The 21,150-nt window shown below is 42.9% G+C and overlaps 2 protein-coding genes across 2 annotated transcripts; one reads left to right on the top strand and one right to left on the bottom strand.

Moving 5' to 3' along the window:
- Positions 1-11,593: 11,593 nt before the first annotated feature.
- On the top strand, positions 11,594-12,815 carry LOC134468797 (putative ATP-dependent DNA helicase Q1). Its single transcript, XM_063222669.1, has 4 exons — positions 11,594-11,737; positions 11,837-11,916; positions 12,393-12,581; positions 12,742-12,815. Exons 1-4 carry the CDS (start codon positions 11,664-11,666, stop codon positions 12,813-12,815), a joined length of 417 nt encoding a protein of 138 aa, XP_063078739.1. The 5' UTR covers positions 11,594-11,663.
- Positions 12,816-15,878: 3,063 nt separating this feature from the next.
- LOC134468796 (uncharacterized) lies at positions 15,879-20,802 on the bottom strand. The gene is made up of 8 exons (XM_063222668.1): positions 20,620-20,802; positions 18,566-19,172; positions 17,850-18,451; positions 17,649-17,725; positions 17,333-17,510; positions 17,108-17,184; positions 16,319-16,994; positions 15,879-15,954 (listed from the first exon to the last, which is right to left on the bottom strand). Exons 1-7 carry the CDS (start codon positions 20,800-20,802, stop codon positions 16,901-16,903), a joined length of 1,818 nt encoding a protein of 605 aa, XP_063078738.1. The 3' UTR covers positions 15,879-15,954; positions 16,319-16,900.
- Between the last annotated feature and the right edge of the window lie 348 nt (positions 20,803-21,150).

Here is a 21,150-nt window from a genome sequence, read left to right as displayed (position 1 = left end):
ATTGTGGTTATTCAGGCCCAGACATCTGCTGGTACCCAACGGTGTTTAGGGAAGTTCCTACATGATGTCTGGTATCGGTCTAAGATGATATATTAGTTGCTCAACTGTTCTGTATTTTATCTGTACCCTGCAGTGCCCTCTGCATAACCTTCTGTATTTTGGCTGTATCCTGCAGTTCCTTCTGCATAACCTTGTTTGACCTTTTTCTGTTAGTGTATGCCCTATGCCAAAGCTTACATGTTACCTAGTGTATGCCCTATGCCAAAGCTTACATGTTACCTGACTATATTCCTATTATATTTCTATTATTCCTACCCTTCCATGCATTCAAATAAATATCAGCACATAAAACATTTCACGTATCTCACCATCAGTTGTCATTTATTCATGTATGTATTTATTCATTGACTCCCAATGCAGAAAAAATGTCCCTGATACTGCATCTCATTTGTAAAGTGGCTTTGAGTGTTGATGTTTGTCGCTTCTGAAATGTTAATGACTGGAGCTTTGGAATCAGGGAGGGCAGAGTCATGTGGCATATAGGCTATTCTTTAATATTTGTTTTTCTACAAAAGACTTAATGATTTACAAATATCTTATAACCACATTCATAAAGGATTAAAATGCATTCATAAAAAAACAGGCTCCCAAGCAACCAATAAAGCCTGTTTAAAATAATGAAATAAAGGCTTTAAATGAAAGCCATCCTATTTCTTACCATGTTCACATGAGGTGTAAAGTTGTGTGTGTTTGTGTGTGTGAGAGGATGCGCGTGTATGTAGGCTATGTGAACTGCTGGAAAGCTGATTGTACATGTATGCTTTGTGTTTACTGCAATGTGCAATAATCTGTGAATTTCCTTCGGGATTAAGAAAAATACTCGACTCTACTCTTTACTACTCATCAGCTGTGGATGTCAGTGGAAGTGGAGTCGCTTCAGGTGTCACTGTTGAAGGTTAGCATTGCCACGATTAACATGAGCCTGTCTTCTCCGTGGCCATTTCTTGGGGGAAATTGTCATGCGAAATCTGCGGCAGACAGGCCCCTGTGTACACACGCAACTGGAGGACAGGGGGAGTGGAAAAGGGAAAGGAATGGACCTTTGGTAAACAAAAAGGCCGTCACGGGATGAAAAAAGAATGTGAGAGTCACAATGAGAAAAGGCTCAAAGGCTATAAGAATTTTAATGTAACACGTCACTATCTAGCTCACCAGGGGTGAATTTCTCTAAACCAAAGTTGCTTACTACATTAGCTACTTCGTTGCTTTCAATGCATTTTCCCATTGGCAACTACCGAAGTTGCTAACAGGCTAACAACTTCCCTTTTGAGAAACTCACCCCAGCAGTGTTTGTCTGAACTAAGCTCCACTGCCACTTGTATTATAGGCCCTATTGGTGCTCCCCTGATGGCTGTGATAGAAGCTGCGCTGAATATATTATATAGGCCTACAGTATGCTTATACGTGGGCCTACACGTCTACCAAGGGAAGCAAGTGATGGAAAGTGAACACATTAAGTTCAAACAGTTGATCCTTCAAAGAGGGGTTATGTGTTATGTTTGTGTGTGTGTGTGTGTGTGTGTGTGTGTGTGTGTGTGTGTGTGTGTGTGTGTGTGTGTGTGTGTGTGTGTGTGTGTGTGTGTGTGTGTGTGCGTGCGTGCGTGCGTGCGTGCGTGCGTGCGCCGTGTGATAGAGATAAGATCATATCTTCATAGTGTCTATGTCTGTGTGTGTTTGTGTATGCGCTTGTCAATGTTCCAAGCATCGTGCACATGTGACTTGTTGCACTACACCAGCCAAAAAGGGTGGATTAACAAGACTCACTCTACAGCAACACAAGGATGGGGGTGGGGGGGGTGCTCTTATCATTTTTGGCCTCGCCATCATTCTCTGACATGTCTGACACACACGTCTGGCTGAGATGCATCATTCAAAAACCAAGAGCCCCCAGAGGGGACGGCAAAGCAGGCCCAAGAATCAGCTCTCCTTTTATCACCTATCATGGTGTAAAACAAGGCGCGCTTGGTCTACAGCCAGCTAGACAGGACGGGACAGGCCGGGCCTGGGGTTCGATGATTTATAGCCCATCTATCGCGAAAGCTGGAGAAATCATAAATTGTCACATGGCTTGATACTGAGTTTGTAATCATGAGTAGGCTACACTGGGAATATATGGTTGCAGTTCATTTCATGTTCATTCAACTCTTTAAGTGTTGGATTGCCATTTAGAGTTAGAGTTTTGCGATGTTAATTCAACATTCCAAGTTTTGAATTTATCACTTCAATTGTATGTGACCATATGCTCTCATAGCAGTGCTGAATTAACACTGTGGTGTTGTTTTTTTTTACTGTGTAGGTGCTACGAACACAGAAGCTGCTTTTATGCCTCGTTTCGCAGTCACGGGAGCCCTCGTGGGAGTTCAGCATTATGAATTTTTCACTCCGTGATTTGCTAATGGATGACCTACTTTTTTCTGAGGATCTCCTTTTTTTATTAGTCTGCTAACTGTGCCGTGTTAAATGTTTTGAAATGCGCTCTCTCTCTCTTCCTGTCTACTTCTTTCCCCCTCCCCATCTCTAACTCTCTCGCTCCCTCTCCACCTCTCCCTCCCCCTACCACTCTTTCTCTCACTCCCTTTTTATTATCCTCTCCCTTTTTCTATTCCCTCTGTTGTGCAAGACTGCCACCACTCTGAATTCTCTGAAGGCACATTCATACACATTAATGTCCTTGACGAATAACTAATCTCTCCTCAACAGTGTCTACTCTAACCTTGTTTTTGCATCCCTATAGTTGCTTTATCATCCAGTCAAGAGAAGAAGAAGAAGAAGAAGAAGAAGAAGAAGAAGAAGAAGAAGAAGAAGAAGAAGAAGAAGAAGAAGAAAAAGAAAAAGAAGGCCTAGCCAGTGGATTAGCAACTATTGGGCATGCTAATCACTCCTGCTCTGTGTCCAGAGTGCTTGGCAGCCAGAGTAAGCCTCTCTTATTTAGTCTTCCCTGTGTACAATTAATGACCAAAATGGCCTCAAGCTACCCCCTGCAAACTCATGCATCACACATGCATTTATTTATCAGCTTGTCTGTGGCCCTGCGCAAATATGCCTGTGTGTGTGTGTGTGTGTGTGTGTGTGTGTGTGTGTGTGTGTGTGTGTACGTATATGTGTGTGTTTGAGAGAGAGAGAGAGAGAGAGAGAGAGAGAGAGAGAGAGAGAGAGAGAGAGAGAGAGAGAGAGAGAGAGAGAGAGAGAGAGAGAGGTGGTGACCGGTAGGTGTTTTTTTCCATCGCCTAAAGGGAGGGACCTTATTGCTCTTTCAAGTCTTCAGTTGTTGTGAAATATGAGTGAAGTTTGAACTGCAGCAATCTGATAACTCTGAATGTTCACTCATTTCAGTGATCAATTATATCTTCGCAATCCCCGTTGTGTCTATACAGCTGAATAGTAGGCCTAATTGTTGTCTACGTCTGATCATTGCAGCTTCATTTTTTATTTTTCATTTTTCGAATTTCCACTTGTGGGCATAGAATTCTTAAAAGGATATTGTGACTTGAATCCTAGCTGCTCATTGACCAAGTCTTCACCAACTAACCAATACATTTCACTATTTTTAAACCCTAAACACTGAGCGTCTGGGATAGCCTAATGGTTTTGCATGCGCAGCCACGTCCACTGCCATCTCGTAAGGTCTAATTTTGAACTCATGGATGGATTTGTCCCAGATTCGGTGTGTTTATGCTGTTGGGTATAAGTTCAGGAACTGATTAGATTTTGGAGGCCAACACTTTGTAGATAACTGAATTCAACATGGCCACATTTTTGTATGGCCCATAACTTCTGACGAGGTGGATGGAGTTGGGCAGATGGACCATACCAGATATGTTTTTCAGCCACCTGAGTTAGTGAGGAAGGGAAGGAGGAAGGAAAGGAGGGAGGGAGAGGTCACTGATAAACTCCAACGAACTTTGATATTCACACAGGGTTTTTGGATGGGATTAATGGGTGGAAATTAGATAGGCACACACATCCATACACCGTGTATCCTTTGCCGACGTCCTCTGGCTACCCATCAGTAATAAGAGGGGGCTGCTAAAAGCTGCTCGGGGAGGGCTAATTGAAGCATGGGAGGCTAGGCCTACTGATTGCCTTGTGCTCTCATTTGATTAGCCGCCCTCTGATGTCTGTGTTAATATCCTGTTATTGTTTTGTTGCCTTTTCTTCTGTGTCTGTTTTCATTATTGTTGTGCATCATGATGAGGGTGAGGATGATTATATGGTGGTTAAGTTCTGTTCATATTATTGTTTACTAATTACAGCGATTCCATGGGAAGACAAAAAAATGTGTTTTTTTTTGACAGATCAGCATTTCAACCTGACCTCTAATCATCAGTGTGTAGTAAGTCCTTGTATACTCACTATGAATGTGTTCAGTTCAGCTACATATCATCACATACAGACAACACATTCCGCCACAAGTGCCATTGTGTTTCAGCGCAGTGGAAAAGCCATATGTGGGCCATATGCCCATTTCGAGCAGATCAATTTACCTCTGAATTCAGACCTTTGTCTGGTTCTCTTTTTCTGATGAAGCTGCCATTGTGTCAAAATATATTGCTATCAGCTGGATGGAAAATATGTTTTGCTTTGTGAATGTTTCTATTCCATCTGGAAAAAAGCACAACAATAACAACAACATATCTTTTGATGATGAATCTGCTGGGTTGTATTGTTGTATTCTCAGGACAGTGAAGGCCACTACAAAAATCAGAAGACCAAAAAAGAGGAAATCATGTGATTGACCATGTCCAGAAATGTTGCCCTCTGTGGTCAGGGATGGCACAGTAGTACCAGAGAGAGTAGAGAGAGAGAGATTCCATTGGCCCATTGTTTCCGGGTTCTATTATTGCGGGGGGGGGGGGGGGGATCCCCCTTTAGGCAGACCTAAGGACTGTTCTATTCAATGTTAGGAGTATTATGACACGCCCCTTTAGGCAGACCGGAACCTGGTCATGTTAGGTGCCCATAACAACCTATTACATTGGCATATCTCTATATACTTAAAGAATCTCTGGTAGTATACTGGCCTATGCTACCATGTGTTTCATCTCAAGGCTACATAAAGCACACGCCACCCTGTTCCAATGTGCCACAGCTGATTATTCAACTCCCAGCAATGTGTGCCCTACCTAATGGGCAGTCGACGGGTCACATATGGGGGACAGCTGGCTTATCCCAGTGGCGTAACAGGACTAATGAAACACGGCTATTCACTACGGTGCCTGTGGCGTAACTGATGCTCTACACGTCTGGAATGCTGATGTTCTCCTCTGGAATGGAGTCCCCCATGGTTCCTATTCCAATGAACAGACTTGATGCTGATGACAATGATGATGATGCTGATAATGATGGACAGAATGTGAGAAAGGGGAACTGTGTGGAACCGTGCGAATCAAACTTGTCAGTTGTGACCTCTGGCATTGCCATCCTCTCCCCCCCGTATATGCCTTCCCTTTGGGGATTCCCTCTGTACCGTCTGCTAGCTTAGAGGCTAACCTCGCCAAAGCTAGATGAATCACAGCCAGGGAAGCTGACAGTCGGGCACAAACGGGTACGTTGTCCTGAGCCTCCCTGGTGGCCCCCAGAATCTCCATTGCATTGAATGTATTGAGATCAGATGATTTTGTACCGTGTCTGTGTCCAAGGAGGTCAGCGGTCCTGTTCACATCAGCCCCACACATCTGTACAATCTCGATGGCAGAGAGTAACGGCCTTTACTTTGCCATTTCACACGTCAGATAGCAAATCTCTCATCTCTAAAAAGTATTTCAGAGCAGCTGGAGGGCTGGGGCAACATTTCACATTAAGGTTTTCCTCCCTGATGTATTTAACAGGAGCATTTTATTGAGTGAGCCTCGGTCAGCACAGCGCAGCATCCAGACAGTCTGGCATGGATCACCTGGCAGGTGCTTATTGATGGGGAATTATCATTATACTGCTGGTCATAAAAAAAAACTAATTTAAAGCCCTCCTGATGGGCAGCATAATGCATGCTATTTATACGCGGTAAACATACAGCAGGCATAGACTCTTGCATTGAACCACCAAACGAGATCAAAGCAATCTCAAAGATACACACACACACTCATCCACACACACACAGATACACAGACACTTAGACATGTATGAAAGAATTCCTAAAGTGTCACTCACTAACTTCAAACATTTTGCACCAGGCACACGCACACACACAGTCACTCATGATAGCAAGACGAATCATGTCACTACTATTTTCAGCCAAAAAGCCATCCAAACTGAATTAAACTGAAATACCCATAACGCATTAGATCAGAGAGAAATTACCAACTGTGAAGGAGTCCAGGACGGATCATTGCACAAAAAGGCAACATCCACAAATAATGCATAACCTGTTCATTAGACCTTAGATGAAAAGTAATGAAAAAGCAATATGTGTCCGTCCCAAATGTGCCAAATAAGAAATGCAATCATCATTAATACAGTGCCTGCCTGAGTGAGAGTTACGCATATGATTTTTCTCCTCTCCAATTTCCATAGAAATGAGATGAGCATTGTAAAAACATGCTTTATGTTTGCCAAAAAAAATACTATCGGGATAGTCTAGGCACAACACATTCAACCTCAGTTCAGCTTTTTCATTAGTATGAACCATTCTATGTGTGTGTGTGTGTGTGTGTGTAAGATAGATAGAGAGAGAGTGTGTGTGTGCGTTTGTGTGTGCAGGGAGACAGACAGATGTCATGAAACACTCGCGGTGAATGGGGTCATCTCTCTGTTCCCCGCTACCAGGGAACTTACAACCCTTTTTTTCAATTGTTTCCAAGGCAAACAGCCCAGTCTCACTAGCTTGACTTTATGATCACCAATGAAAAGTTAAAAGAAAAACGAGTGACCAAGCAATCGGCTTGAGAATAGTAGGCCTACTACCCATCCAGAGGTTCTAGTGAGACACTAGCAACTTGTATTCTCTCTGAACCATCTGTGATTCGACAGAAAAGCATGAGTCCAAGCCACGACCACTCGTCAAAAAAGTATGTGCCAGAGACTTGACGACAGTACCACCGAGTAGCCATGGGACGTGCAGCAGGGCTGTTAAAGTGGTGGTTCGCTATTTTAGACATTAAGCCCTGTTTATGTGACTTCTGGGGTGAAGTAGAGATGTTCACATCACAATTTTGACATTTGGTGCTGAACGGAGCATTTGGGTATTCAAGACTGCAGCCCCCCCCCCACCTTTACATTGACTCCAATGAAGCACTCAAGCAATCGATCATAAAATGGCATTAAACTTTCGTTTGCAGAGACATGAAACTCACCGAGCTGGACTGTGTATAGTCTGAAACGGGGACGTTTCTTCTGGTAGGAGGGGAAGACTGTAACAGTACAATTCTGCATCCAATAATATTTCTATGTGTGTTCTATTTTTCCATGATATTTGTATTTATTTTTGTTATTTATGTTCCCAATGTGGTGTTGTATTGTTCTGCTACGGTTGTACTATGGGAGTTATTGGAGCTTATTGATTAGGGTTCCCTTTTGGAATGTTAAGGAGGGGGGACGTTTAGAAAGGGGGACCTGCCGGAACCGGCAAGTCAGTTTACCTCAGGGATTGTTTTGAGATGTAAGTGTTGTGGTCAGCCGAAATAAACATTCAACTCAAACTGTAACCCGTATCTCCTCGCCTCGTCTGAACTGGAGTGTCTTATGGTTGGTAACCAACTTTTAAGGGTTACATTTGTATAGACTTGGGTTAGGGGTGGAACGGTTCAAAAAAGTCACGGTTCGGTGTGTATCACGGTATGAGGTCTACGGGTTACGGTTTTGTACGTTTTTTTTTTTTTTTTAGTTTTTATCTTGACCCCATAATACACACCATTACACCAGTGGAACACTGTAATAATCACTTAAAAGATTTTACTACCACAGTACTACACAACTATTAGTAATATCCTTGCCATTCTGGTAACAGCCAATTTATAACAGGGGTAAAGTCTCCAGTTAATTGCCATTTACCTTAACTTACCATATTTTAGGATACAGCAAAAGGTTATGGAATTATAGTCAAAATGTAATAATAATGCAGAGGTTCATTTGCCTCTAAGCACACTATTTTATTTCAGAAACTTAGTATTTTGATAGAGCAAGAAGGAAGACATGGATGATTTCAACATGTTTTACATTTATTACTCAAAAAAGTGTCAGGATGTTTGCTGCCATCTGGTGGCATCTACAGGAACAGACAAAGTCTTTTGAATAGAAGAACACACAATTGCCTGAGAACATGAGGCTGTAAACATAATCATCCAACCAGCTCAACAGAAAATAAAATCAACAACTCATATAAACAATAAAACATCGAAACATAAAGTGCCACTCTTATATTAAAAAAAAAAATCTAAACTTAAATTGCCACTCTCATATTAAAACAATACAAAAAATACAGAAAGGTTCAATTAAATATTGCAATAAACCTTAACACTGCACTGTTAATAACAGCCCTCCCCCTTTCACTTAATTCTCATATTTTTTTGCAAGAAAATCAGTTTGTCTACATTTTCTGGCAAGAGACGAGACCTACTTGCCGTGACAATGTCCCCTGCTGTAGAAAAAACCCGCTCACTTGGCACGGATGTGCCTGGGACAGCCAGGTCACGTTGTGCCAACTTCGCCACATGGGGATACTTGTGTGCATTGCTCTTCCACCATGCGAGGGGATCTTCATCTACAGCAGTGGTTCTCAAACTTTTCCCGTCATTCTCCCCTTCGGGCGGTCTGGATGCTTCCCAGCCCCCCACCCCCCGCCAAGCAACCGCAGTACTTGTTGTGCAGAATCAAAGGAAAGGTGACTGGTGAGATAAAACAAAGAGGGACTGCAGTGGAATGCAGATGTGTGTTCATTTCCTGTATAGCAATTAATAAAGTTCATAATTATGTATATAATGCTTAAAACGTATTGGCTTATTGGTAAGACAGGAAATCATTTCCTTGGGGGAAAAAAACACAAAAATCAGATGTCACATGCCCCCCCTGTGATGGCTCCGCGCCCCCCCTAGGGGGGCTTCCGCCCCACTTTGAGAAACACTGATGTACAGAGATGCAGCCAGCTTGCTTGTAGGATGTGACCTCTTCCTTTATGACATCTGACAAAGGTTTTGCACTTGCTGTTGCCTCTGTTGTAAAAAAGTCTGCAAAAACTGTTGCCATGGCCGATTTTTAGGAGGGAGGAGAGGTCTCTGGCGGGCCGGATTCTGCTCCTGAGGATGAAGTGCTTGCCTGGGCTTCAATGCCTTGTTGAACCTAACAAGAATCAGCCGATAGACATTTGGGAAATGTTAATGGCATGAAGCAGGTGACAGTAACAGAGTTACAGTAACTCCCACAGGGCAGTGGGAATATACATCTATTATATATCTATTATAATAGCAAAAAAGGATTAAATGCAGTTTATAAATGATGAATAACATTTAAGCTAGGCCTATTTTATATGTATAGAACATCAGAATAGCCTACCTGCTTTTCGAGGTTCACAAGTTCTATTGTGAGGTCACCCCAGATTTTGTCAACACAGGCTTCATCTAGATGAGGCAGGGACTTGAACCTTGGGTCTAGTGCTGTGGCTCTGTGTACACTCGCCTCCAAAAGAGTTGTCGCCTACCCATCTGTTTGGAATAACAGCTAATAACCTGACTTTCAATTAATCACTTGGCTTCAGAAGTCACTCATATGAAAGCTACAACCCTCTCGAATAAAAATGTATGTATAAAAATACATTTCATGCACCAAAGAAAGATTGACCCTTTAATGAACGCAGACAGGGCAGATTTTGACAAGACAAAAGTTTTGTCGCTTATCGAACATAATGTCAAAATGAGCAGATAAGTCACTTCAAAACACTTCAAATACGCAGATCAGGTGTCATACTTAATCACTGATTCACTCACACCTCTCCAGAAAATCAACTTTAACCTTAGGTGTATGTTTAGGGTCATTGTAATCATGGAAAGCAACACAATGAAAATCAATGGAGTTCAATGAGAGATGGTGACATATTTGCTATTCGTAGAGCAATACATTTTTAACTTCATGATGTAATCAATGATAAAAGCCCTCACACACCAGCAGCATGCGTGCAGCTCCTCATAAGAGCTGTATCCGTACCATGTTTGACTTTATGCACCATGTATTTTTTCCAAATTATTCACCTTTAACACCAAAGAAGTCTCTCTGTCCTGTCCCAAAAAAGCCAGCCAAGAGTATGTCAGGCCTAATTCTGACAAAATGAAGGCTAATGGGACTCATACTCTGAAGTCAAGATCCCAAGATCAACCATTAGAACTGATAGCATCAAAACAATATGGTGTTGGAGATGAAGAATATGAAAAATGAGAAATGGTGCATAAAGTGAAACATGGTACAGATACAGCTCTTATGACGAGCTGCATGCATGCTGCAGGTGTTTGAGGGCTTTTTATCATTGATTAAATCATGAAGTTAAACATGTATTGCTCTACGAATAGCAAATATGTCAACATCTCTCATTGAACTCCATTGATTTTCATTGTGTTGCTTTCCATGATTACAATGACCCTAAATATACACCTAAGGCCAAAGTCGATTTTCTGGGGAGGTGAGAGTGATTCAGTGATTAAGTATGACACCCAATCTGCGTATTTGAAGTGTTTTGAAGTGACTTATCTGCTCATTTTCACATTATGTTCGATAGGCGACAAAACTTTTGTCTTGTGAAAATCTGCCCTGTCTGTGTTCAATAAAGGGTCAATCTTTCTTTGGTGCATGTAATTTATTTTTGTACATACATTTTCATTCGGGAGGGTTGTAGCTTTCATATGAGTGACTTCTGAAGCCAAGTGATTAATTGAAAGTCAGGTTATTAGCTGTTATTCCAAACAGATGGATAGGCGACAACTCTTTTGGAGGCGAGTGTAGATAGTCCTGAAGGCTAAGATCACTGTATCTGCTTTGGAGATCCTTGCTGATGGCTGCCTTGGCGTCTTTTTATAGCCTCGCGAGACCATCCACGTACTTCCGGACAAGGATTGCCTCCACTACGTGTCTGGCCTTGCTTTTCTGTGGAGCATTCTGCTCGGTAGAATTGTAACAGAACGCCCCCCCTCCAGAAAGCAGCCAATAAACGAAGAGACGGGTTGGTGGGGGCGAAAGGGGGAGGGCGCTCGTGACGATGACGATGACGAAGTTTGTAGCTAGCAACCCCAACGATGGCAGATGCCAGAGGAGCTATCCAGGCCGTTCTGAGTAGATTTCCACACATCAGTGTGTTAAAACCGGAGCAAGAGGATGCCTTGATTAATTTCATCCAAGGGAAAGATGTCGTGGCTTTGCTCCCAACGGGTTTCGGGAAGAGCCTCATTTTTCAGCTAGCTCCACTCGTAGCTAAGGAGTTGGCTACACGCAATGGCACTGAGTTGAACCCCATTGTTGTTGTTTCGCCTCTCTTGGCTTTAATGGAGGACCAAATAATGGAAGCAGGGAAATTGGGAGTTAGTGTAGCACAGCTCGGCGTGCATGAAGAGCAGGACATCTTAGATGGACGCTTCAGTTTGGTCTTTGGAAGCCCAGAGTCTTGGCTGCTGAACTCTAAATGGCGACGTATGCTATCATCAGCTGCTTACAGAGACAACATTCTCGGTGTCGTTGTGGATGAAGTCCATCTCACGTACAAATGGTAAGTTAACATTTTACAACCGCTGCAACGTTACTTGTACTAAATCAAGAGTATTCACGTGGCGTCATGAATAAATTTGCTCTGCATCTGTCTTATTAGGGGTGAGGTGTCGACAGGCGAGACTGCATTCCGGGAGAGTTTTGCAAAGCTCGGAGAACTGAGATCTATCACGAAGGAAGGTGAGTTGAATGACTCATCTGTGTTGTTAATGCCCGTCATGTCAACGCATTTGTCCTTTGGTTGTTTTACATAATATTCGGCGCACTTTTATTAATTGTAATGTAAATGTACAGTTCTATCCATGTGGCTTACACAATGGGTGTTTGATAGCTAAGTATCCACATAACCACATACTACTGCTATAATGTGGAAGGAAATGGGAGCATCTTATTTATTTCTGGAGGGTGTTCCTCTGTACTGTAGAATCTGTGACCACCTCATCAATTCAAGGCTAAGTCACACATTGTGTGTGTGTGTGTGTGTGTAATGACTGCATATTAAGAACCTGGCTCAGTGCTCTTTAAGAACTTGTGTAGATCTGGAGAACACACCGACACTATCTCCATAGTCCAACTACATTAGAATATATAATGAAATGCAATATTACATGCTGTTTTGGGTTTGATTTAATTTTGAAAATATCTCTGACTGGCAGGTACACCTGTACTGGCGTTGACTGCTTCTGCAGACATCAAGTCCAGAGATCGCGTCACCAGCCTACTTCACATGGACAATGCCGTGCACATCCTTGCTAGTCCCAACAAGACCAACATCCGTCTGGGATTGAAGAATGTGCCCAGATATGAACTGGACTGCCTTGACTGGGTTGTTCAACTTGTGAAAGGCAAGGGATCAACTATGCAGCCAATAATAATTTACTGTCAGACTATGCCAAAGGTGGGAAGAGTTTTTGCGTACTTGAAGGCTGAACTGCAACAACATGCCTGGGTGGATTGTGACTCAGACTGTAAAAGTGAGAACCTCTTAATTGGTATGTTTCACAGCAAGACCCTCCCCCAACACAAGGACAGAGTGCTGGCTTCACTGCGGGGGGAAGGGAATTGTCGCGTTGTTGTAGCAACAACAGCTTTGGGGATGGGCTTGAATTTCCCAAATGTATCACATGTGATTATGTATGGTGTTCCAGGGGACCTTGAGTCTGTTATACAGCAGGTGGGGAGGGCTGGAAGAAATGGTCAGTCAGCACACGGCATCATTTACAACATGGGACAGAATTACAAGGCGGAGAAGGAAGTGAAAGAACTGCTCAACCTCGGAAAAACGACATGTGTCAGGAAAGTACTGTTCTCACATTTTGAAGCTGAGCCCTGTGGTGTTGAGCCAATGCACCAGTGTTGCACATTTTGTCAAACTGTCTGTCCTTGTTCATCGGGCACATGCACAGAACCCACACCAGATTATGAACAGACTCAGGGTAAGCCAGTGAACCTGAGATCAAGGCATGTTACTGCAGAGGACAAGTCCTTGATTGTTGACATGCTGAATGGATACAGAGACAGCCTGATCAGTCCATCAGCTCACCTCTTCACCTCACCTGAAGCATGCACTGGATTCAGTCAAAAACTGGTGGACTCTGTGTTGAACAACTGTCAGTATATATTTGACCTGCCCTACATTCTAGCCAACATTCCTGTTTTCAGAATAGAGCATGCCAGAGAGGTTTTACAGATCATAAGCGATGTATTCGGAGATGTGGACACAGATCAGCTTGAGGATGAGCAGTCTGATGCAGGGGAAAGACACACTCTCCCAGATTTGTATTACACTGGCTACTATGACGAAGCTGATGATACAGATGATCCACTCAGCAGCCATGTCACTAGCTCTGAGTCAGAGTATTAACATATGTGTATGTTTTAGTTTTTTAAATTTATGTATATATTGTATAAACACCCCGCCCCACTCTTCTTTGTTTAATTTGAATTGTCTTTAATAAAAAAAAAATATGGTTGGAAAACTTTCTTGTAGGACATTTTTGCCACAACACAGGTTAGAGAGGTGTTACAGTATTGTAAATGTAGACAGACAGTGTAGCAGTTTAACTGTTATAAATAAAAACGCTGCAAGTATAAAGAATACAGTGAAAAATATGGCCTTTATTGGCAACACAGTAAAATGCAAGATGAAGTGCAAATGGTGCAATATGGAATGTTTAGAGAGATAAACCTTTTTGGTTCCACACAACTCCCATACATTTGTGTTCACATAAAAATACTGAATAAATTAAAGATGTGCAAAACCCATAACAGGTAGACAAACTGTACAAAATGGCTTTACTGTAAAGTGGCCTGAGTGTTAACAGGTGATGTTGGCATTGATACTAGTGCAAATGCTTCATTTTAAGTACATTGACTTTTGAAGAACTACAGTCACATTTTCAGAAAGGTAAATTCACAGTACAAGGTAAAATGGTAAGCTAGACACAACTAAAAGCAAAAGGTGATGTTCGTTTCAGTGCAAATACTTAAAGACAAGAAAACCTGGAACACAATCGATTCCATGTTTTGTTGCTTAACTTCAGAGGTGCCCCAAAAGCTTGGTGATTGGACAGTTATGGCATAGACAAGACTATTGAAGGATGATGATGTAAAAAAAACCAAAAAAAAAAACAGTCAAAGATAGATGATTAGTTAGACATAACAGTGCAAGAGATGATATTGGCACAAAGTGCAAATGCGAGCATTTAAATGGCCCGGACAAACAAATGAAATCTATTAACTATAATAATAATAATAATAATTGTATAGCACTGTGTCATACAAGGCATGTAACTCAAAGTGCTTAACAAATGGGAAAAAAACATCATTGTTAGAGATGGATTTAAAAGGAGAGGTATAGAGGAGAGGCAGAAATAGCAGGAAAGGCAGAGGAAGAAGAGCTAGACAGAGATTGCTTAGCAGCTTGGCATCAGTGGACCTGAGAGCTCGAGCAGGGGCATAAAAAGAGAGCATGTCAGAGATATAGCTAGGGGCAAGTCCATTTAATGCTTTAAATACTGTCAGCAGAATCTTAAAGTCGATTCTGTATGAGACAGGTAACCAGTGCAGGTCTGCCAAGACAGGAGAGATGTGCTCTCTCATTCTGGTTCTTGTTAGGATTCTTGCCGCAGAATTTTGAATGAGTTGTAATTTGTCAATTAATTTTTTTGAGAGACCAGAGAAGAGAGCATTACAGTAGTCTAGCCTACTGGTGACAAAGGCATGAATAAGTATATACACTATATACACTATATACACAATTGACAATAAATTACAAAGCCAAGCCTCTCCAGTCTTTAAGCTTTCCTCTCATCCATTTGTGAAGGTTCTCCCAGTCCATTTTGGACAGAATATTTCTGTCAAAGTTAGGAAAGGCAGAAAAGTGTCTTCCTGGTTGGTCTTTGAAAACTCCTGATTCTCTGAACACCCCCAGCAAAGTGTAGATGTCAGTTTGGCGATCAGGTGCATGGTGGGCACCGCTGTAACGTGCCAGCTGCAGCTGACTGTCAGCACGGTTCATCATTGTCTTTAAGACACCAAGTGACCTGCTGACCCTCATGGCTGTGCCTTCTGTCAGGTTGGAGCCCTTGTTCTTCAAGTAGGACTTGAGAAAGTTGTTAAGGTGCTCCAGATGCAGGTCAAGGGGTATGTTTTTTCCTTTGCCACCAGTGCTGTTCCAGAACCTGTTCCATGTTAGGTCATGTGCCAGCCGGGGGGACAAAGTGGCATTTAGCTGGACAGATAAGAGGAATGCGCTGTATGCATACTGTGTATGTCCGTAAGCTTTGTAAATCAGCAGAGCGTCTTTGTAAAGGCGAATCAATCGCTCGCCATCTCCCTCCTTTACAGCGTCCAACATGTTCATCAGCAGAAATCCGAAGGACAGCCGGGCCTCTGAATGCTGCCTCTTGCAGTCCACCAGGCTGGAGGAAGCAGGCTGGGCAGGTGGTACAGGTGCCACCACAAGATGGTGGACCTTCTGTTCATGGGTCTCTCTGCTCTTTTTGTTCACATAAATCCTTGGACATCCAGGCTGGCGGCAAGGAAGCTTCTCTTTGGCGTTTCCTTGGGCGGCATCTGTCACAGCAGCTGGCACGATGAAGGTGTTGAAGAATGTCAAGAACGTGTCCACAACCTCTGCTACAGAGTCATGGAGCCAGGTCCTTTTCACCTCCTCAGCGCCCTGTCGAATGTGGTCTGGCACAACTCCAGCAGTGGCTGTAATGACATGTTATAACACAACAGGACAGATGTATTTAGTATATTATAATCAGTGGTTGGTAACCTGGACTCATTGGTTACAATGTAGTTCACAATATTCCAAATGGCCTGGTTTTATCCAATGGAGTCTATCTATGTATATGGAGTCAATCTATGTATAGAGGTCAGTGGTTTTACCCGTCCAATACAACCAACTGATTGTATGGTGAAACGATAACCTTTTTGCATTGGACAAGTAAAACCAGGTTGTTTGGAATATAGGACTCTACATTGCAGCTAATGAACCCAGGCTTCCCACCACTGTTTGTGACATATCACAGAATCATCTAGTAGAAGGTTCAAAACATTGTGTCAAACAAACCTGTGACATCATCCAACTTGAAATGCTCCATAGCTGCAGCAAGGAACAGTGCAGTTGTGTCCATCTCAACAAATTGCTTATATGCATTGTAAGCTGCACGTGGACCTTTTTTTGGCATTGCTGCACCTGTAAATCATATTAATGTTATCCAACAGTAATTGCAAAAAATGTTAATGCAGAATCTCAAATCAGATTACAGTCAAATTGTACTACATTTAGTCAGTGTGCAAAAGTCATTCAACAGAGATTTGATTGATTTTGACCACATAAGAAATAAGTACTCAAAAAAGAGACAGACATGGCAACACACACACACACACACACACACACACACACACACACACACACACACACACACACTTACACCCAGCACGCAGACATCGTGATTGTTTAAAATTCACATTGGTTATTACTCACACTCACAGTCATCCTTTCCATTGCATCTCATTTGTATTAGTTGAAGTGCTCAATGCAAACTCTGTCTTACCCAGAAGACACCTCACCTGTTTTTCAGTATTTACTGGTACTAATAACCCCACTCCCCAAACGGCCCCGAGGAAAAGCAGCCTTAGTTCATGGTGGCTATGCTTTCTTGGACATGCACAGTTCATACATCCACGCCACCGTCATGGGTTGGCGAGGATCATCGTAAAGGAAAGACTCCCTTGAGAGACTCCTTGGGAAATATGTAGTGAGAGAGAGAGAGAAAGACAGTTTAGCTCAACAAACAGAAATGAACAAGATAATAATTATTTTGAACTCTTATAATTATATGTAATGACCATGTACCTTAAAAGATTCATGTTGGCGATTAGTGTGCCATGGTCTTTTGCTGATGCCTCAGCGAAGAAGATCTGATGATAGATCTGTAAGATACAGAAATGCATTTGGAGCATGCACACAACACAGGAAAGACATCATTGTCCGTTTCACAACAGTAGTAAAGTAAGTTCAGATGTAACTAGTCGAGAGCTGTGAGGTTCGGGTGAAGTCATTAATTAAGAATACACAAACCTCAAAGAGGTTACGGATGGCATGCCAGTCTTCGAATTTGAAGACAAGTCCCTCCAGCCGTTCCTCTTCGTCCCGTCCTTCTAAAAAACATATCTGGGCATTCCGGCAATTCCCCTCTGTCAGGCGGTCGCCCCCAACCAAAATCTTGTGTGGTCCACCGGGGAGTTTTGGGACATACCTTAAGATAAAAAGAATTGAGGACACACGACATAGCTATCAATGAAGAGGCATAACTGTAAAACTCCTTCCATTAATTAGTGCAACTACATCATTTTATGATAACAGTGTATTGAGAACTGAAAAAAAAGATATTTACTGTTGATGAAGATGCTGGAGCACATCAATCAGTTCAGCCGTTTGGGTCTCATTCTTCATTAGAAGTCCAAGTGGGTACTGTAGGGAAGTAGTGTTGTGTCAAAAACTGCTAGAAGTATGACATGAATACTTTTAGTAGAATAAAATGCATTCAATGTAAAAGGTTTGGTTCAATTTGACAGTGAATAGACCTAAAACATACATGTGTAGAGGGCTGGGTCATCTCTTCGGAGAACTGGTGTGGAATATGTTTGATCACGACACTTGCCAAGCTCTTGAATGCCTCCAAATACTGGGTCAGGATGCGACTACCCAAGACGACATATTCTCTTCGTAGACTTTCTTGCGTGTCAGTATTGGGGAGTGAATGGCCAACGGCATAAGACATCAAAGCGTCTGCACTGCTTTGTTCGTCCAGGTGGAGTGAATTGACTCTGTCGATGACACACATGTGGTGAATCCAGTGTATAGACTTGTTGGAGTGATGGACAGACTGATGATGTGTCTGCTTGTAGAAGTCCAGATTGTCAAATACTATGGAGTATGTTGGAGGTGCCGGCGCTGGAGAGGATGGATGAACCGTAGCAGACAATGGAGCAACACCCAAATCATCCATGTCTTCTACGGTCAGGTCGCTGAAAGTGAATGTATCCTGGGCATTCCCCTCAGCACTTGCAGGTGTGCCTGTTGATGTGTTGGTAGTTGTGGCAGAGCTTGCTGATGTGGCAGGGATGATTGCTGTGACCGGGCTTGTGTTGGTGGTGGTTGTGTCAGAACTTGTCGTGATGGCGTGTGCCGTTGCGCCTTATGGGAAACAAAAGGTAAAACAAATGTCAACATTGACATCTCTATAGAAATATGAGAACAGACCGAACACGGACATTCAATGTTTACATACACATAATTTCCTTAACTCACCTGATGATGGTAGGCCTCTTTGAATATTCCTCTGGATCAGGAAGGACTCTAAATCAATTTTTAGTGATTTCACAGGACTCTCACAGCGCTGAGCCAGTTCTTTTTCTTTGGCAATTGCATTGTCATGGTTTGTGCAGATGCCCAGTTTTGAGAGTCGCTGGAATGCTGCCTTCTTTGCTCCACCGTATAACAACACAGCATTTATGTAGTAGGCCAGGGCTGATAACCGGTTCTCTCTTCCCCGTAAGGCGATGGAGGCTGCGGCACAAATGTGTGGTAGGGAGTCCTTGGATATTTTGGCGAGCACGCTGAACAGGAAAGGGGACAGCCTCTTCAGGTCAGCGTGTAAGTCGTGGAAGGAAAAAGATTGAAGATCAGTAGCGGTTGCCCTCCACAGCATGAAATGATTTTGCTGGTTGCAGAGCGTCCGACACTCAACCTCCACTTCCTCCAACACACGGTCTTGTACCTCCTCCATCACTTCACTGTTTTGTGCGATTAGATTGGCTGCAGTCCGAAAGTTCCTCTTTGCCAAGTTCTCGACAATACCTGCCACATCATCCTGGCACTTCACTTTCACCTTCCGAGAACTGTAGTTGATAACAACCTGGAGAAGAGATAAAGGGTAGCACTGGATTAACAAATGAATCAAGTTAATCAGAATACCAGAAGAGTAGTTGGCAGGGTTTGACACCAGCCAACTGGTCAAAAATGGGTTGTGGCTAGTCATTTAGTCTCTCGAGTAACTTTGGCAGGTATCTCAATCTTGGGATTGACATATGTCAGTAGCATATTGTTTTGTTTTGGAAGAAAAGTCACTGTGACTCAACAGGACTTTCCCTGGTTAAATAAAGGGTAAATGAAGAATAATAAATAATGTTTAGGTTTATGAAACAAAATCTGGATTCTATTTGTCTGATACACTTCAGATAGTTTCTTAATATGATCATACAGCACTGACTGCCTTGTTTTATCACTCATTTTGAGAGCTTATATGTATAATGGAAAAGAAAAAGTGCAATGCAATGCTGGCAACAAACGATTCCCTGATTGACGCTCCCAACCCAGGACGCTCCCATTTCATCTCGCTCCCACTAGCCAGACTATCGGTACCACCGCCATATGACGGAGCTAGTTATGTTGTTGATGTTAGTTTTTTGTTTCTAACCCTAACCCTAACCCTAACCATAACCCTAACCTTAACCCTAAACCTAACCCTAACTCTAAACCTAACCCTAAATTGCTTGTATGTGGCAGTATATGATAATACGTGAAATATAATCGGGTGGGACCGCACGTCCGGGAGTGATAGAAACACCTGGGACCGCACGTCCGGGAGCGATCTCAGTTGGGAGTCTCCATCCCCTTACCCAACAAACATGTGGCTGAATGACTGTGGAGGTGAGCAAAAAGTTAATGTCTATCTGTGAGTAGTGGGCAGGGCTCTAAATTAAACATGTTCTTCACCAGCCAAAACAGCTAGTTGATGTCAAACTTACTAGCACACTCTCACTAATGGGTCAAAGACAATAGTACTTTTTTTCCATCAGCAAAATTGAAATTTCACCAGCATTTGGCTGATGCCAATTTAGAGCCCTGTTAGTAGGTTTAAGTTGAGCAGTAGGCCTATATGGGGGAGGGTCTCCACCTTCTGTGAATGGGACATCAAAAACTATACTTTACCAACAGTGTAAGCCCAATTAAGTTGTCAGTGGGTCCAAACATGTAACATCACGAGAGTGAAGTACAGAATAGCAGAACAGACCTATCGGATCTTAGTGCAAGTAGAGCGCTAATCACTGTACCATCCCCCACTGCTACTCCAAGGTGGGGGATGGGGAAATCTTTCGACTTCAGTGGAAACGATCAAAGCACTTTCATTGCAACTAGGATGACAACTTGTAGCCTGTATTACATGGTTGACTGACATAATCAACACAATAACTTATGCACTGCATACCATGGATATGTGGTGGTACACAACAAAGTTAGCCTGGTCCTGGCCCATCCCATAATACTACCAGTTAAGCATGGCATAGTGCTGTGAAACTTACCTCTGTCTCGCTGGTTCTCGCTGGGGGAGGCAATCCGGCTGATGTTCTGGCCTTTTTCAATTGCCTTGGCGTTTTGGATGGAGTGGGCTCCCGGTCCCTTTTGTCGGCGGAGGCCGAAGCAGCTTCGTCTGTTTGGGGTTGTAAAACCTCCGCAGTCTCCTGGTCGTGCCATTTCTGTAACATCGAGTTGTCCTGTAGAAGCCGTGAGACAACGGAGCAGCACTTGCGACAGACCCGGAATGAACGCTGCGGCGTGTCCTTTACAATCAACCCGAGTTTAGATAATTGCGACGCAACATTGCCTTCCTTTTTGTCAAATAACAATTTGGAATTCGTGATTAATCCATCAATCCTTAAATTTCCAAAGCAGAGCCTGCAGCTATCGTTCACAGCCATCTGCACAATCTTCAAGCATTTGTATCACAACAACTAGCGAGAGAGAGTAGGGAATGGGCTTGTTGTGAGTTAACTTCCTGTACGGGTCATGTGATCGCTCGCTCTGGGCGCATAACAGATACGTCATGAGTAACT

The sequence above is a fragment of the Engraulis encrasicolus genome, chromosome 18 (assembly GCF_034702125.1).
Source record: "Engraulis encrasicolus isolate BLACKSEA-1 chromosome 18, IST_EnEncr_1.0, whole genome shotgun sequence".
In the NCBI taxonomy this organism is placed as follows: Eukaryota; Metazoa; Chordata; class Actinopteri; order Clupeiformes; family Engraulidae; genus Engraulis; species Engraulis encrasicolus.
The sequence above is the reverse complement of the archived record's forward strand: the minus strand, read 5'-3'. Positions and strand labels throughout refer to the sequence as shown.

Excerpts from the sequence above, each read along its gene's own strand:
- LOC134468797 (XM_063222669.1), top strand. The coding sequence starts at position 11,664 with ATGCTATCATCAGCTGCTTACAGAGACAACATTCTCGGTGTCGTTGTG. Across the intron at positions 11,917-12,392 it reads GAGATCTATCACGAAGGAAG|GTACACCTGTACTGGCGTTG; the intron begins GTGAGTTGAATG and ends TCTGACTGGCAG. Across the intron at positions 12,582-12,741 it reads GGTTGTTCAACTTGTGAAAG|CAAGACCCTCCCCCAACACA; the intron begins GCAAGGGATCAA and ends TATGTTTCACAG.
- LOC134468796 (XM_063222668.1), bottom strand. The coding sequence starts at position 20,802 with ATGTTACAGAAATGGCACGACCAGGAGACTGCGGAGGTTTTACAACCC. Across the intron at positions 17,726-17,849 it reads TGACCCAGCCCTCTACACAT|TACCCACTTGGACTTCTAAT; the intron begins GTATGTTTTAGG and ends ACTTCCCTACAG. Across the intron at positions 16,995-17,107 it reads GCCAACATGAATCTTTTAAG|GAGTCTCTCAAGGGAGTCTT; the intron begins GTACATGGTCAT and ends ATATTTCCCAAG.